The sequence below is a fragment of the Leptinotarsa decemlineata genome, unplaced genomic scaffold (genome assembly GCF_025532065.1).
Source record: "Leptinotarsa decemlineata unplaced genomic scaffold, Ldec_3_MD MMD2_tig00026282_RagTag_RagTag, whole genome shotgun sequence".
In the NCBI taxonomy this organism is placed as follows: domain Eukaryota; kingdom Metazoa; phylum Arthropoda; class Insecta; order Coleoptera; family Chrysomelidae; genus Leptinotarsa; species Leptinotarsa decemlineata.
This window is the reverse complement of record NW_027412668.1, coordinates 8235463-8254451: the sequence shown is the minus strand read 5'-3', so window position 1 is coordinate 8254451 and position 18989 is coordinate 8235463. Positions and strand designations below refer to the sequence as shown.

Here is an 18989-nt window from a genome sequence, read left to right as displayed (position 1 = left end):
TCAAGCGAATTTTTCAACAGATCATTCATTTCAGAAAACCATTATTTTCAAATCAATGAACAGAAACTTCAAGAAGGGGCTGACTGTTTTCATTGCTGTTCAATCAACAGACCACAGTATATCAAACCATCGAAAAGAAAATGTTCGTTAGAGGTATTTTCAATCTGGAAATGTATAATTTGTTAATGCTCAATCATATTTCAACCATATTCTGTGATCGGGTTCATCAGGAATCGACTACATTTGGGAGCAATATCTGACTTATTCAGTTTTCTGAGTCGTACACTTTTCGACAATACTGCACAAATTCTTTGTAGGAAATTTGGCAGAGTTCCCATCTAATCCAGTGTCATACATTCACATGAAACATGCTGCATTATCTATAACTGTCCTTTAATTATATGACATTCTATCGAATGTCACCCATATTTGGAATAACGCAATCGAGAAACATGGTAAATCAAGAACTGTTGCGCTTGATATTTCTAAGGCCTTTGACCGTGGTTGGTATGAGGGTTTGCTGGTCAAATTTCGATGCTATGGCTTGTTGGATCATTTTTGTGTATGGCTCTCCAGCTCGCTGAAAGAACGTTCTCTGCAAGTGGCCGTCGATGGATATCACTCGAATACTTTGATCATCAACGCTGGTGTTCCCCAGGGATCCATATTGTCTCCAATCCTCTTTTTATTGTATATCAAAGGTTTATTGGAAATAACCAAGAATCCAATATATTGCTCTGCTGTCGACAGCACACTTGCCTCGCCATTTACTTTGGATTCCAGGACATCGGCTACGGAGGCACATATTCACCGGAAGCAGGAAGTAGCATATCTTAATGAGGATCTAGAAGTGGGTCCGAATTGGAGTGAAAGTAACCAGGTTCAATTCAATGACACAAAAACCCAGGAATCGGTTTTCTCCAGGAAGATAAATGTCTCCGAACCGGATATGATAATGATATGATAAAGCACCTTTATAAAGCACCTTTGATGCTTTATAAAGGTCAGATCAGACGTTCTTTGGAGTATTATTGTCATGTATGGAGCTCTGCCCCATACATCCAGAAAAGAACCATCCGCCTGATTGGAGACGTGAACATCACGTGCAACCTGGATAGCCTGGAACATCGAAAAAAGGTTGGGGATTTGTCTCTCTTCTTTGATACTTTCATAGGAAGTGTTCAAGAGTGACTTGGCATATTTGATTTCACCAAAAGCGGTACTTATCTGAAACACGCGACGAACTGTGGCAGCTGATCGTTTTGAGATTCAACTCAGTACACCTCAAAGTTCACTGTTCAAGAATTCTTCCATTTGGAGAACTACGTTTATGTGGAATAAACTTCCTGAAAACGTTTTTTCCAATTAGATTCAATCTCCAGCGATACAAATCCAATGTGGAACGCTTCTTTCGCACAGGCACCGCTCTGAGAGCACCTTGAAGATTTTCCTGTCGTGCTTGTGTATTGTCCTTTCACATAATATGCTACTAATACAGTGAAAAATTCAATGTTTAGTAATATCCAAGATTGGGGGGACATTTTTCTCTTCTATTCAGTTACTGTTGAAACTTCCAGAACAATGACTATTTCATAGCTTCACCAAGGTGGTTTTATTTCGCTTCTGAGATCAATCAAGTCGTCAAAGTTATTTTACTGCTTCTATGATTTTTTTTCAAAATTCGCATCCCTACTTTGATGCAGGTTTGCGAACCGAACATGTTCAAAAACCTCTGACGAAAAAAGGTATCATGCCAATTTCATAGTCAGGAAATGTTCAAAAAAAATCTGAGCAATTCTATCTTATAATCAATTTCCTTCGAACATAATATTGAGTGAGAAAAATTCATGAAATGGGATGACAGGTCAAAGTTAAACTCGACTCAAATTCAGAACATGGAAAGGAAGCTGTTTACATATATTTCCCCTTTATCCAAAAATACTACGAGCGAGAGCAAAAAAAATGAATCGAAACACATCAGAATCTGTTCCAATGAAAAATTTCTAAATTGATTATTTCGAATCCGCCGAGTACACTCGTGCTACCCACGAACAAGTTTTCTCCTGTTTTTCCTGACCCGATCCTGCCCGTGTACCAGGAAAATAACTTCATACTTTGCAACACAAACGGCCTTGCCTGTCAAGGAAACGCGTTTGAATTACAGCCCGACGTGCAATTTGTAATTAATTTACAGAATAGCAAACTAGGTGAACAATTAAAACTTTAGTAGACGAAGGATCCTGTCCCGCAGAGTTGATATAACTTGTCACAAATAGCAGAAAAGAATAATTTCGAATAATATCGAATGTATTGGAATAAGCATATATGGTGAATGACTTGAATAATATACTTTCATTTCAAAGGGGAAACATTTTTACCGGAACCTTCGCCATTGTTTCAAATTTGAGATTCATTTACAGAACTGAGCGTCTGAGCGATAGACATATATTCCTTCAACATAACCCTGTTATTTGGTGAAATATATGCGATTCAGTGAATTTTAGGTATAGAACGAAATAATGTTTTGTCTCTTACATTAGTAATTTAGGCAACATGTTCGAAAAAAGCTGTGTTTTGGACGAGTATAAAATTTCCCTTCTAAATTATAGCTAATCTTTCGAAATAGTTTTCTGTTCTTCATAAAAACCAAATTTTGCCGTGTTTATTCATATTGAGAAATTTGGAAATATCATTCAACTCCGCCTGTATTCAATTACATATATATATAAATGATGAAAAATGAGAAATTGATTGATTTAAACAGTAATAGTTCATCTTTACCGATGTGGTAGGATTCACACGCATACTCGATATGAAACGGTTCAAATCAGTTCAGTGAGAAAATTTATCTCTTAGATTGGTTCGAAACTATCCGTTCCTTCATAGAGATTGTATTTTGCTATTGATACATATTGTCATTTATAGCCTAACAACAACGCTAAATCCATCATTTTGTACTTCTCCTGTAGCAAAAGTGGATCCGGCCCTGTTCTATTTATTAACGCCCACTATCGTGTGTCATGAAGTGACGCCATTTCAGCATTGAGTTATAACCAACGCTCTGAGGAAGAAACATTACTGGAATGTAGACTTTCACAACTGGCATCAATGTTTTGGTTGGATTCCGGGTTTACCAATGGTCTTCTCCTCAACAATGATTACGATAGCAGTCTAATCTGTTTTTTTTTTTCGGTAATCAGCTGTCGTCCCCATCCGAACGACAACTCTCAGAAGTTGAGAAACTTGTGCGAGCTAAGGACTAAGGAGTTCTTACCTTTTAACGTGTGATCTAATACATTCCTCATTATCGAAAAAGTTACACAGTCAAGCTTTGAAAGAAGTTTACCCAATTCGAAAAGAAGAGGATAGAAGTTATAGAACCTTAACCTACTTAGGCCAACCCACTACAAATATTTCGGATTTTCTGCACAGCAAAGATGTAAATATTGCTTTCAAAACCAACAACAACTCAGGCATGCATACAGGGTGATTCAAAAGTACTTTGACAAACTTCAGGAGGTGATTCCTCACAATATTCTAATATGAATTGTCCAAATAAATAAATATCCGGAAACGCTTCGTTTCCAAGATACAGGATGTTGAAGTTTTATTTTTATTTTCGTTTTTTTCAAATAACTTTTGAAATACTGAACTTAATCAAACGAAACTTGGTAATAGGAGGTTTTTGAGGTGTCGAATTCGAACCTGATGTTCTTATTGCTCTTACTCGTAGGGGCGCCACCTACACGTGGCATTAAAAAAATCGATTACCCTATCATATCTACGTGAATAAGCTACCCTTGTTACTAGTCGTCAAATTTATTTCCAAAGCATTCTTGTGAAAAAAGCAAAATATTCGTAATAACTTCAACATGCATCGATTATCAAATAATCGACTTGAAGTTTTCAAGTCCAAATATTTAGAAAACGGTTAGTAACAAGGGTAGCTTATTTACGTAAATATGATAGAGGAATCGATTTTTTTACTGAAAAATGTGCTAGAAGTACGCGCAAAAAAGTTATGAATCTTTAAAAAAGAAAAAGACGTGTAGGTGGCGCCCCCTACGAGTAAGAGCAATAAGAACGTCAGGTTCGATTTCGACACCTCAAAAACCTCCTATTACCAAGTTTCGTTTAATTAAGTTCAGGATTTCAGAAGTTATTTGAAAAAAACGAAAATAAAAATAAAACTTCAACATCCTGTATCTTGGAAACGAAGCGTTTCCGGACATTTATTTATTTGGACAATTCATATTAGAATATTGTGATGAATCACCTCCTGAAGTTTGTCAAAGTACTTTTGAATCACCCTGTATAATGAATTACAAAGATAAAATTTCAGTTTCAGAAAAATCACGAGTGTATAAATTATTGTGTGGGTCATGTTTGATGTTTGATAAAGGTCAAACTGGAAGAGCGTTCAAATCCCACATAAAGGAACACACATATAGTTTCCAGAATAGAAAAATAAATTCCACATATGCCACTCATTTAATCACAGAGGGACATGAGTTCAACCATGAATACAAGCCCCTCTACTTCCTGAAGAAAGGTTCCAAACTTAACGTGTTGGAGAGTATGGAAATAACCAAATTCAGAAACTCCCAATATTTTATGGACGATCAAACAGATCTGAATAATTCGCCATTATTGAGTCTGTTCATTTCCAGGTTAAAATAGTTAGGTGTATTTACAGAAACGAAAAATTAATTGATAAAGTTTCTTGAATTCTTACATAGGTAAAAGATTAGAGTATAAAATGGTTGTAATTAAGAAGTAACTGTCAGTTTATGCTTGAGAAACCTATTGTATAGCGAAATACATGTCGTGGTTTTTGTAAAACCCTTTATTGTGAAAATCATACAATAAACTGTATTAATTAGTTTTTCAAAGAAGAATGTGTTACTTCACATATCAAAAATATCAGTAATTCAGTATTTCTTATATTTTCCTGCATTCACGCATATTTTTTAATGGATATCCTCATACCAATAATCACTTTTTGATATGTCTTCTGTGTTTCTTGTATTCTAGGAAACTTCCTGTTTGGCCCACAAACCTACTTCATGCAAAATTTGTCTTCCACTTCAATAAACACATCTGAAATCATATCAAAAGTGATTGAGTCTCTTAATGTGTCAAAAAGCGTTTCCCAGTTGTTGGGGGTACCTTGAAATATCTACTTGAGTTTGAATATTTAATGAATGCAAAACCACGCGATAACGCCTTCAATGAATATAGTAAACTGACAGAAACATATCTGTGATTATTTTAACTGTACAAATCACGTTGACGAGTGTTCTCTCGCTATCAAATGATCTCTCGTAGTTCAGTTTGAGTTTATAGAACGACTTCTAATAGAACGACTTCTGCCTCACAGGTTATTTTAGGCCCTGATTTCGACTGATGCTGATCATTATGATTGCATTACTATCAATAAACATATTAAAAGTTTGTTTGAAGGTGATTGACTATGTTTCATGATGAATTTCACTAGTTCGGACTTCCATTGTCTACTATATAAAATGATTTGAAATCTCTGAAACAACTAAGGAAGAAGAATTAATAATGAATAGCTGAAAATAACGATTATATTAAGCAAAAAAACCTGCAATGAAATGAAAGTGAAATAAAATACAAGTAAAATAGAACAATTGGACAAAAATAAATAAAAATAAAGAACCCGAAGACGATTGTAGATACTAACAATCGAAACGTCGTGAACTGACGTGACTTGGAATCTCTCAACTTTTTATTTGGATTTTCTTTTTTCATTTCTTTATTTTTATTTATTTTTGTTCAATTGTTCTATTTTACTTGTATTTTATTCCACTATTATTTCATTGCAGGTTTTTTTGCTTAATATAATTGTTATTTTCTGCTATTCATTTTTAATTCTTCTTTTTTAGTTGTTTCAGGGATTTCAAATCATTTTATGGAATGGAAGTCCGAACTAGTGAAATTCATATTTAGAGGTTGGCCAAAAATGTAAATGGCCATGATGGATTTTCCATCATGCCCATTTACATTTTTGAAAAAACTGTGTTCACGAATCAAACATGTTTTATAGTCTTGAATTCAAGTACAGATCTGACTGATAGTCAGATATCTGTAATAGTGTACCTTTAGCGAAGTTATAGAGTTCGCATGTATACAAATGCCATGAACTCGAAACAAAACGGTTCACTAACCATTCCAGTGAGAAAGTAGCTGAACTCTAGGATCGGTCTTCTGATCTATTTGATTCTTTATGAAAACAGGATCTTGCTGTGTCAATACATATTAAGGAACCTGAAAAATAACATCCAAACTACCGTCAATCCAAGCGAATCATCTATAGCCCGACAACAGCTTTGAACCCATCCTTTTCCACTCCGCTTATATCAAAAGTGGATCCGCTATTCTATTTATAAACGCCTACGACCGTGTGTCACATTATTAACGCCATTCTGGGCTTGAGTTATAACCAACACTCTGTATTGATTCATCCAGAGTGTGTATCCCATTCGGCTCCCTATGTTTGTGCCGGTTAAACCGCTTACCACGCGGCGGTTGATGTTTGTTATCGAATTACCATTGCAAAATAGTGCTTGAGTGATTTCGATTGAAATGCTGAATTTCGTGCTACAGAAGAATTTCACGCAAAAGAGCGATTCTGCAATCAACTGTATTTGCGAAACGACGATACCGCTGGCCTGCTTGACGGCCCATTTTGCCAGGTAAACAGCTTTTATTTTAGATTTTCATCATCAGATTGATTGCTTTGTGGTAGTGAGAGCGTCAAATTGATATTCAATACATTGTTTTCTTTTTATATCAATGAACTATTCAACCCATCGTCTCTCTCTGTCTCTCTATTTTTATGGACGTTGCTTCCCACTCGGGCGCATTTGTCCAGGCTCCTCCTGTCAAATTGACATCAATTTGACAGAAGCTCCGTCGGGGGGCGCAGCGGTCTTGCTCGAAGCAATGCTGCCACCCTTTTTCTGTCGCACTTTTTATTATAAAAAACGATGTATTTTTTTACTGTCGTCTCCTGATTAGGAGACCTCTTGGTTTTTTTATATATATATTTATTGGGTCGCCTCCTCTTCGGGAGACCTCCTGATTTTTGAATTCACATATATGACCCCTTTACGTGGTTATCCGAACCATCCCGGCCTGGATACCGGCGTGAATAAAGGGACCATTAAACTTCACTTTTTTTAAAAAAACTTTCACGCATTTCAGTATCATCACAAGGACTATCACAACACAACACAAAACGGAGCCCCACGATGGCACATGGCATCCACGTACCTTCTTTGTACCTTCTAACCCATCATCTAAAGGAGATGAGTTACAAATACGAATAAAATTACAATTAGACCTTCGAGTAAAAAAACACTTCCGATGCAATATTTTCATTTCTTTACAATGTTTATTCCAACATAAATGACAAAGAAACAGTGGCTGCGGTCTTCTGTGATATAGCCAAAGCGTTTGATTGCGTGAATCATAAAATTTTCTTACGGAAACTCAGTAGATACGGTATAACTGGAATAAGTCTTGAATGGTTTCATACTCAAATGAAGGTGAACTTACTTGCGACGTCCCACAAGGTTCGGTACTGGGCCCACTTTTATTTTCAATTTACATTAATGACCTATCGTCTATCAACATCCAAGGAAAATTTACTTTATTTGCTGATGATACTACAATTTTATGGCATGATCCTAACAACCATATGTTGTATAAAGTTATTGAAAATGACATTACGAAAGTGAAAGACTGGTTTGACTCCCATCTTCGTTATGGTATTTGCTTCTGGAGTGTGTGTTCTACCACATGTCTTCAATCAGTATTATCAATACAAAAACGTGCAATACGGTGCATATGCAAAGCCAAGCCTAGCAAAGCCATTTACAACGGTCTCAAAATGTTCAATTACCTTCCTCAAGATATAAGAACCATACATGACCTTAGAGCTCTTAAGAAAGAGTTGAAAGACTTGCTTTCTGTGAGACCTTATTATAGCTTAGCAGAATTCTACAATGATAATTTTAATTGAGAAGACTAACTGTAATATATACCGTATTTTATTATTGATTCAATCAATGAATTGATTTATTTAATTATATTGACCATGTTCTTATATCCTGCATGTTTGAATTATGTTATTATTATTTACATGTCTCTTTTCAGTTCATGTTATCACTTTTAATGATTTTACTTTTGTTATACTTTTGTGATTTCATGTATATGTTATTTATATTATGCACAAGGCTTTGTCAATAAGAATGTATTCTTCAGGAAATGAAATATGTTCGAATTGAATTGAATTGAGTCAAAATATCACAGCGTTGCGTTGTTATTGCAAAACGCTTTAACTATTCTTTCGAACTTGTTTTTGCTCGAATTTTCAATGCGGGCAGAAAGTGTATTGAAGAGGTTCAAGTCGAGCAAATTTTTGGTCGAGCTAATGAGTCTGTATCGCGGATTGATCAACTGATTATTGTTTCTTGTATTATAATTATGCGTATCGGAGTGAGTTCGGTAGATACCGATGTTCTTCTGGATCTGTAACAGGCAATAAAAAATATACGCTGAATATAGTGACATAATTTTGAATTTGGTTGAGTAGTTTCTACAAGATTTCTTATTTCCCACACAAGCCATTATCCTCATAAGCTTTTTCTGTATTCGGAGAACTTTAAGTGAGATACCAGAGTTCCTCATAGTCGCATACCATAAGTATTGTGTGAATGAAATAGGGCAAAGTAAGATATATGCTTCGAAACTGGGTACCTTTTTCAGTTGTCTTGTGAGATATAGTTGATCAGAAAGTTTAGAGCACAGTTGGTCAACATGACAGTTCCAAGTCAAAGAGTGATCCAAGGTTATACCCAAAAGTTCAACTGTATTTGCTGAGTTCTCACGACAGTTAGTTAAAATAGAAATCCTTTGGAATTTATTACGGTTTTGTTTCAATTTGTTTGTTAGAAACTATTCTTCCGCTCTATGCTACGCCAATTCTATTGAATTTGGCAATATTTGCTTATCAGCATGTGGTTCGTATATGGTTACATCAACAGCAAACAACATACATGATGACGGTGACAAGTTTTGCGGTAGGTCATTGATATATAAAATGAATAGGAGAGGACCTGATACAGATCCTTGGGGTACCCCATGTTTAATTATTTGGAACGCTGAGAAACCTGGAATCTGTTGATAGGGTAGAAGGTGAAAAATTCGTAAGCTGTTCCGCGTGTTCCGTAATTTTCTAGTTTCTGAAGAAATACCGTATGAGAAACACAGTCGAAAGCCTGGCTGAGGTCGTAAAGTGTAATAGCAACTACTTTGCCTGCTTCAAGGCTCTCAACTATATCGCCCACCGCCTCTTCCACGACTTGAACCGCGAATCTACAACTTCTGAAACCAAACTGTCTATTATTAAGAATTTTATATTTTCATAAGCACAGTATTAGTATGTTTCTCCATTAACTTCCCAATAATCGGGGTTATCTAAAAAGGTCGGTAATAACTCATGGAAATACCAAAAAAATTAATAAAATAAATGTCGGCACAATATTTAAAATTTTCAACGCTAGGTCGATATGAAAAACGACTTATCCGAATTATTTTTCCATTATCAAAATAATAAAAATTAAAATGGGTTTTATTCATTCAGATTGCGGTCTCTGTTTCAAGTTCCAATATATCAATATAAAACTTCCCAATTCGCAAATGTAACCTAGTCTTCATCATTCTTGAGTTTCTCTCAAGTATAACGAGTATTTCAACGAATGACTTTTAGTGCCATTGATGTATAACGCTGGAGATGAGTATATTTTCCATTAGCGACGTTTATCATAAGTGTTTCTTTGTTCGTCTTTTGTTAGTATCTCATACATTCGCTTGTTTATTAGATAAATAGAACGCCCTATCCTCATTTTGCTTCAATAAATTATCTCCCAAGTGAGAGATCAGATGAATATCCCAAGGCGATGTAAACACTATTTTCATATAAAGTACACTCCTGACACCAAATTTGATTCGAAATAATGCAATGGGAATTCGACTATCTATATTACAGTAATTTAGTGGGTGAAAGATAATTACATTCAAAAATAAAGTACTTGAAAAACTGGAATATAATCCAGGAGATAAGTGTCCATAAGTAATTCGCCTACGGGAGGTTAGGTTAGGTTAGGTCCAGAGTGAGTGGATCTATTCGATCCTCCACCGTAATCAGTAAGAGTTTACTGTGGCTCACACCTATTCACACTCGACCAAATAAAATAAGTCGATTAGTTTGTATGGTGAGTCGTCTTTCAGGTCAGATGGTGATAGTAGGGCTCTGCCGAACTCGACAGTCCGAGTCTCTGCATATGATGATTCAAATGACAGTGACCTGTGAGAAGGCCTGTTAGATATCGTAGTTCATCCCTATTATAGTCCAACAACTGTTTGGTATCAAGCGTCGAAGGGTAAATAAACGCCTTGGAGTGAGCCAATCCTGGAAGATTCTGCCAGAAGTCCATAAATCTTATTGGCATCCAGGTGTTTAATATTTGTTTGGCAAAGCCTGAAGCGATGCCAATATTATCAATGATAGGTTCTGGTCCGAAGAAGCTGCTTACAGAAGACTCATTTGCAAAGGTCAGCAGCCTCATTGCCTTCCAGGCCAGTATGGCCATAAATCCAGACCAGAGACAATCTGTTGAGTCTTCCTAACAAGGAGAGTCGTTTTTGGCAATTTTCTACCAATTTAGATGTTGCTCGGTAGGAGCCAAAAGCTTTCAACTCTGCTTGACTGTCCGAGAATATTTTCATTGACTTGGGTATGAGATTGGATTCTTCCAACCTCTCCGTACCCAATTCTCGCCTACAAGTACAATCAATCAATAGAAACATCACTGATTGATCGTAAAATAAAAACTCATTGTCAGAATTTTCACTTCTGGAAATTGAAACATGCCCTAGATTTCAGAAAGATTTGAAAAATCGATGCTAATTGAATGTTTCTTCTCGTCATATGAAAGACCACGTTGGTAATTGTACCCTCCAAAGAATGTTGGTCAATGTTCATAGTTAGTGATAGAGAAAGCAGATGTATGTAAACTCTAGCATATAATACTTTTACCAGGGAGAGAAAAATGAATGATTCAATTTCGCGTTTCTCCAAAATATTCCTGCAGAACTGAAATATATATGGGTCATGTGAAATTGATCTGGAGTCTCTGGCGTAGAATGAAGCCAGAACAAGCACTTTTTTTGAACACCATAATTCTTCCCTTAAGAATAGTATTGCAATAGGGAGTTGCTTTTTTCAGAAGGCTCACTTGGAAAATGTTATTCACAAAGTCAGAAATTTCCATAGGATCTGCTCTACACCAAATGGTTTGAGGGAAGCTTTCGAATGCACAGAGACAAGCTTGGCTAGCTAGCTTCGGTGTATTCCTCACCTATCTGCCTTCTAGACCTACTTTCTCTACACTTATTCCGGAAGGTAGACACCAAATGAACATGTTGGCAGTATGTATAGGATTGTGCATACTACCAATTACATAAAACAGGCATATCAGACCAACTATGGCTGACACTGAGTCCCTCCAATAGTTAACAACGAACTGCATTATACAGCCATAATCCCGAGTGGAGATGACTGAGGAAAATACTTAGAATAGATAGCTGTTGGTTCACAGATGGACCAAAAACACCTCCGGGTTCTGGTGTTTTTGTAAGTAAACATCATTACCGAAGGAGCTCCCTACTGCACCTGATGCATCTTCTCGTAGATGACATCCACGGTATCACTCGTTGTAACTCTGGTGTCAAAAAACCCAGAAGCCAATTTTCCTTCAGCGAGTATATATCAGTCAACGACTTCTTCATCAAACGACCAACTGGTACTCCAGAAGGAGCATTATTCAGCAATCTCTTGCGGACATGCCCCAGCCTTTATCACTATTACTGACTTGACTTTCTTTTCCAGTTCAGCAACCAAGAAATAGAAGAGGAGAGTAATTGCACGTAGTCTCAGTTTTAAGTTGAACTATCCATTAAAAATCCACTTCCACTTGAACTGGAACGGTTTGCGATAGTAAACTGGTACGATGCCGGAAAGTTTGATAATCAATATGCGGACGGATTTGAGAATTTCATGTTATGAGACTATGGAAAAATTTGACAAACCTGTTGATTTTCCATACAATAATTTCATTATAGGATCTTCTGGATACTCATTGATTATTGAAACAGTTCCTCATGAGCGATTACAGGACACTACCTACCTACTTACATTATTGTGAACAGAAGTGATGTGATTTTTGCTGTAAGTCACGAACTCTAATATCCTGTTTTTTTGTTACAGTACAGAGCAGCTTCCTGCGGCAGTATCAGCAGCTGGTTCTGCTCGAACATCAGCTTCCTGTAGTTTAGCATCCTCGAGAGAATCTTCAACCAGTGCCCCAGGACCAACGCCCTTCAAGGTACTCATGCTTGGAGGCCCTGCGGTTGGAAAATCTTCCCTAGTCATGCAGTTCATGACTTCGGAATACCTTCACGCTTATGATACTAGTATAGGTGAGTAGTAAATTAATTTGTGGATATAAAAATCAATATTACGCAGAGTTGTTCCTTATAGGTTTATCTAATTATATTCAGTGTGGTCCACTAAGTGTGAAACAAATAGGAAACTTTTTTATTATCGATTTCTCAGAAAATTTTATTTTTGACAAAAGTTGGTGCATGTTCCAAAACTATACCAAATGTACCTGAAATGGCTACAATAACAATAAAAATTTTCGAAGCGTCTCTGCATGTCCACCTTCTCTTTCGATGCATCTAATTGTTCTCTCATAAAATTCGTTTAATGTAGATCGCAACACATTAGCGGGAATATTTCTGCAATGAACTCGTATTGAAGTTTCAAGCTCATCAACATTATTGAAGGGGCGATCTCTGTAGACTTTTTGTTTTAAGTATCCCGATAAGAAATAATCTAGAGGTGTAAGGTCTGGACAACAAGGAGGCCATCGAGGATAGGTATTTCGTCCTAAACATTTATTACGAAATTTCCTATTCAGCAACTGAGAAACATTTCTAGTAGAATGGGCAGGACATCCGTCATGTTGGAATCATAACTTTCGCCGTTCTTATAATACCATATCATCTGAAAAGTCTTTCTATTTCAGTTTTCAAAAAGTTCAAGTACACGTCACCATTCAAATTCTCGCGACAAAAAAACGGACATAGTAATTTATCATTTAATATACCACACCAAACGTTTGTTTTCTGATAGTATTGATTTTTGTTGTCAATAATGAAATTTGGGTTAACATTTGACCACCATCTGCAATTTTGTGATGATAGAACCCCATTTGTTGTTAAAGTAGATTCATCACCAAACAGAATACATCGATGAAAATCTCGTTGTTCTTCTATTTCACAAATATGAAAACGTGAAAACTACAGTATTGTTTTAGGGCGTAGGTGTTTTTTTTTTCAAGGCTATCCGCGATAGATTTTGGATTGTTTTTTTAATATCTGTTCTAGTTGAGGCAATGTTGTCAGAACTAAAGACATTTTATACTTTTATTGACATTTTATGCATATGAACATTCAGTTAGTAATGTATTTGCCTCGTTAAAAAGAGTATTTGTTTTATCCTAGAGTTAAATATCGTTGACGGTCACCTAAAAAAATACAAATCCAAGTAAATTTTACAAATACACTTTAATTTGATAAAAAATACTCCAAACTGATTTGATTGTGGCTACTTCAAATACATATTGAAGCACAATAGTAAAAATATGTATCATACGGGGGTGATTCAAAATTTTCCAAAAGTAAAAAAATTCGAATAGCAGGCCATGACTCCGTATCTAAACATAACTTTTAATTTTGAGCAACTTTGTTCCTTAACATATTTCTATATTTTTTTAAATAAGGGTACTTTACTCCTGAACGAACTTTATATTTTCTGGCCTATCCTGTATGGTGTTTGTCATAAAGCCATTTCGGGTACACTTTGTATAGTTTTGGAAGATGCACCAACTTTTGTCAGAAATAATTTTTTTGTGAGAAATCGATAATAAAGAAGTTTCCAATTTGTTGCAGACTTAGTGGACTACACTGTTTAGAGTTATTTTGTAGTTCGGTCACAAACTGTTCGATCCTTCATACTATGTGTTTCTATTTCTGTTGTGAAGAATGAAAAAACTGAAAATAAATTCGATTAAGCTGAAAATAAAAGTATGTTTACTTTTCACTTTCCAATTTCATCAGCCAGTAATTCGTCTAGTTCTTCAAAAAATGTGTTGTTTGGGTCTATAGCATGAACAAAAGTTATTTATGAGTACCCTCTATTGAGCAGCTGTTCAAATACAGTTTGTCATGAAAAGTTTGAAGTAGTGATTCCATCCAGGAATGCACTACTTTCGTTTTTCGTGAGACTATCTTCATTAAACAAGTAATTATACTTTTTTCATGCCTTCAAATATAGGATGAATAGTTCTCAGACATTGAAGACGTCTAGATAGGTTTGTGTTGGTAGAGACTTCATCAGTGTAAGCAATATCACGGAGTATTATGATCACCCCTAGCATTCGGGTCCAAAAAAGGATTCCAAGTTCCTGAAAGGCTGCTGATTTGGTCTTCCAGCAACTCTAGGACATATATATATATATATATATATATATATATATATATATATATATATATATATTCAATCGGACATAGCACTCAAGGAAGTGGCAAACCATAGACATGTGTTTCGGGCTTTTGGCCCATCATCAGTATGGTGCAGCCAAGTGTTAGGATGGGCAACACTTGGTTACCAGAAGAAATAAATACAAATGCACGGAGCCACCAGCAGGAGCCAGCCGCACATTTGTGGTTTCACTAAAGAGATCTTGTGTTTACAAGAAAACTATCAAAATCACCACGGAGGCAGCTATAGCTATATATATATATATATATATATATATATATATATATATATATATATATATATATATATATATATATATATATATATATATATATATATATATATATATATATATATATATTATATATATATATATATATATACATATCACTGGATCTCCAGAATTTAAACTACCTAGTGAATGTGTGATCTCTTCATATACAACCTTACTAATGAATTTTGGCTGGAAGTGAAAACATCCGAAACTTTAACTAACACAATCTCAAAAAAAATCCCTATGAAAAAAAATACCAACCCAGATATCACTGGCGGATTCTAGGGGCATAGAGTTCAGTTTGTGTTATTCATCAACAGTATAAGCTGGAAGATTTGATTGAGGAAATGAAAAGAATTCAAAACTGGTTAGGAAAAAAATGCAGAATTTACTGTATCTCACTTTCCAGGAAGATTTTTTTCCAGTAGTGTATAACCGAAACGCAGACAAATGAATAATAATGTAAATCTCTTTTTCATTGCCCTAGAGGAAACTTCGAAGAAAAGCACACTTTCTGTTTCATCAAAACAGTAATATCATTCAAATTGTAACATCCACTTTTTAATAGTTTGAGAGTTACACACTATTTGAGATACGATGAAGTCGTTTCTTATCATAATATTTTCTCTTACAACTACACTGCCTGATGTAAATTTCAAAGAAAACACCTCTAAAAGTAGCAATAAACCATGCAAGCTCGCCAAAACCCGGCGGTAACTTCAACTAATAATCTAAACAATACATATGCATCAAAGTATACAATGAAGTCTCGACATTCATAAAATCGTAAAGCGGATTTAGCAGCTCCAAAGGCTCGTGAAATATGAATTCCACCCTTGAAAAAGTGGTGGAGAGTAAGTTGGATATTACAGCTTCATCATCTTCGTGCACTTCGTGGCTTTTTATAATTACCTCGGGAAAAATATTGTGGCAGTTAATTGTTCAGGATCACGAAACTAGGTCGGAATTCACAAAGAAATAACATACAACAACAACCAAACAAATACAAATTGAAATATTGATAAAAGCTGAATAAATGGAAAAAAATTAGAAATATCATCAACAAAAAATGGAAAAAAAAAAGATTTCAAACGAAGTTATGTCACAAAGTTTCGATTTTTAGTATCCACAATCGTCTTCGGATGATAACTGGACTTATTTCTCCGAAATCTGACTATTTATAGGTCATTCGAGTGCTTTCACCTATCCCCTCTTCCCTCTTTCCCCTTCATTGGTTTTGGCGGGAGATGACCATTTCGCGAGAGTTGGTCGTTTTTCGCTTGATTAGAGGTTTCCATATGTTACCTATCTCTACGCTAGCTTGACTAAATGCGTTGTTGGACAACATATACGCGGCTTCTTTGAATTTTCTCCTAAACCAGTGTTTCTTTTTGTGGATGATTTCAGCTTAAGCCCACTTGATGTTGTATTGATAAGTCCAAACATGCTCTGCTATTCCGGATTTGCTGGTTTCTTCTCGCTGTGTGTGTTTCTTGTGCTCAGCAATGCGAACTTTCAATGGCCTCTCAGTTTCACCGATGTATGATTCTCCGCACTCGCAGGATATCCAGTGAATGCAATTTTTGGAATCGCAGTCCGCGTTTGGTGGCTTGGTTTTCGTGAGGCTGCTACGGGTAGTGTTTCCAGATCTAAAGCAGGTCCTGATGTTATACTTGGACCCAATCCGTCTTATCCTTTCCGATAATCCTCTGATGTAGGCAAGTACAAGTACTGGTTTTGGCGGCTTCTCTTCCTTGAGGAGTTCTTGCTGTCTTCTAGCTAAGGCCTGTTCTACTATCACTTAGGAGTAACCATTCCGTTGAAGGTCATTTTTAATGATACCTAGTTCCTTTTCGAGACCTTCCTTTGTATTACAGAGCCCAAAAGCACGGTCCAGTAGAGTCTTGATGATTCATCTCTCAGTCGATTGATAGTGGTTGATTTTCTGGTTCAGATACTGTCCTATGTGAGTGGGTTCTCGATATGCAGGTGTTTCCAATTTAGTGTCGGTCCTCTTCACCAATACGTCTAAGAAAGGAAATTCGTTGTGGATTTTCTTCTCCATTATTGAAGTGATGGAAGGCCTTACGTTGTTGATGTGCTTCAGGAAAGTGTCTAGTTCTGCATTCCCATGGTTCCATATTATGAAGGTGTCGTCTACGTATCTCAACCAGACTCGGGATTTTTTCTGAGCTTCTTCAATGGCCAAAGTTTCGAACAACTCCATATGTAAATTGGCTCTAACAGGTGAAAGTGGCGATCCCATTGGCAGTCCCTTATCTTGCGTAAAGAATTCCTCCTTCAGTTGGAAGTAGCAGTTTCGTAAACAGCATCCTAGTAATTCCATGATTACTTGTATTGGTAAGTTTGTTCTATCTTTCAGGTCCCCATCTTCGGATAGCTTCTTCTGTATGATTTGAAGTGCTTCTTCGACAGGAACGTTGGTGTAGAGGCTTTCCACGTCGAAATTGATCGGTTGGTCCTGCTCTTTGACTTCGATTTCCCCTAGTAGTTCAACGAAATGCCTTGAATGTTTCACAAAAGATGATGTTCTGCCTTGCAGTGGTTTAATTATTGGTAGTAAAAATCTGGACAAGTTCTGAGTGGCTGAATCTCTGGAGCTAATGATCGGTCTGAGCGGAACATCCTTTTTGTGGATTTTGGGTAGTCCATACAAGTGAGGAGGCTTACTGTGGTGCGGTATTAGCGATGATCTCTCTTTTTCCGTAAAATAGACTTGGTGTTTTTTCAGAGTCTGGTACAACTTCCTTTCGGTTGATGCAGTAAGGTCTCTTATGATCTTCGTTTATTTTCCTTTCTGAAGCACCTCTTCGATCTTTTGTTTGTAGAGATCAGTATCCATCACAACAGTAGCGTTTCCCTTATCTGCAGGTGAGATCTTGATGGTGTTGTCTCTATGTAGCCCGTTCAGGTTTCTTCGTTCTTCATTGCTGATGTTAGAAGTTGGATCTGGTTCTCGATCTAGCTGTTCTCTGATTTTTCATCTGAATTCTTCTGCCTCGATTTTGTCTTGTCAACCACCTTCAAACAAAACTATTGTCATTTGCATAATAACCAAAATTGAATGTTTGAACAACCATGAGGTTTTATTTGCCGAAACAAAGGAATGTTTTGTACTAGTGAAATAAATGAACATTTCCGCATAAGTCGCTCATTTTCAACTTCAGGAAGAAAGGTGATATGAGCTTTGTTGTTGAGAATTTTTTAACGAATCGAAATGCATGATGAAATATAGAATGTTTTATTAAAAAAATATCATTTTATGGAATATTTTTAAAATGCTACTGCCAATTCTTTTTTCTAAATCGAGAAGGCCATTGAAAATGCTATAAGTTCGCCTATTCAACCGAATTCATAGCATCAATAATAATGGAGTTGGCAATGGTGCCTACTCAATTTAGGACACCCTGTATATTTTAAAACGATCTGTCAGTTTCATGACTGAATTTGACATTCGTGAACACATTTTGAGTAGGTGAAATATCATGGCTCACATGTGCATGAAAACAATTGTAACCACAAAACTGTGAAACTGTAATGGGCCTCGAGGGTAGTATATTGTATATCTGGGCATGTATCTGTTGAAAATTTCACATTCATATGTGATTCATTCATAACTTATTCAAGTAACACTTTATTCTGAGATTTCCATTTGACAGTTTACACAATCACAACACGTGTTTTGCTGTACAATAGCATAATCACGCTTTTTCATGACACACGTGTTCCGCTATACGATAGCGTCATTTCATAATATAACAGTTTACAAAACCGCAACACGTGATCTGCTATAAGATAGCTAATTTTATAATATGACGGTTCCCAAAACCACAACACATGTTTCACTGTATGATACCTCCAATTAATAATATGACAGTTCACGAAACCACAACACGTGTTCCGCTATAAGATAGCTACTTTTATAATATGACAGTTTACAGAACCACAACACGTGTTTCGCTACACGATACCTTCATTTGATAATATGACAGTTTA

General features: G+C 36.1%; 1 protein-coding gene across 1 annotated transcript in view; it reads left to right on the top strand.

Moving 5' to 3' along the window:
* LOC111502440 (uncharacterized) overlaps nt 1-18989 on the top strand; it is a 188159-nt gene that overhangs the window by 121128 nt on the left and 48042 nt on the right. Inside the window, exon 6 of the mRNA XM_023156529.2 lies at nt 12359-12570. Coding sequence (XP_023012297.2) covers nt 12359-12570 — 212 coding nt within the window. The remainder of the gene's footprint in view (nt 1-12358; nt 12571-18989) is intronic.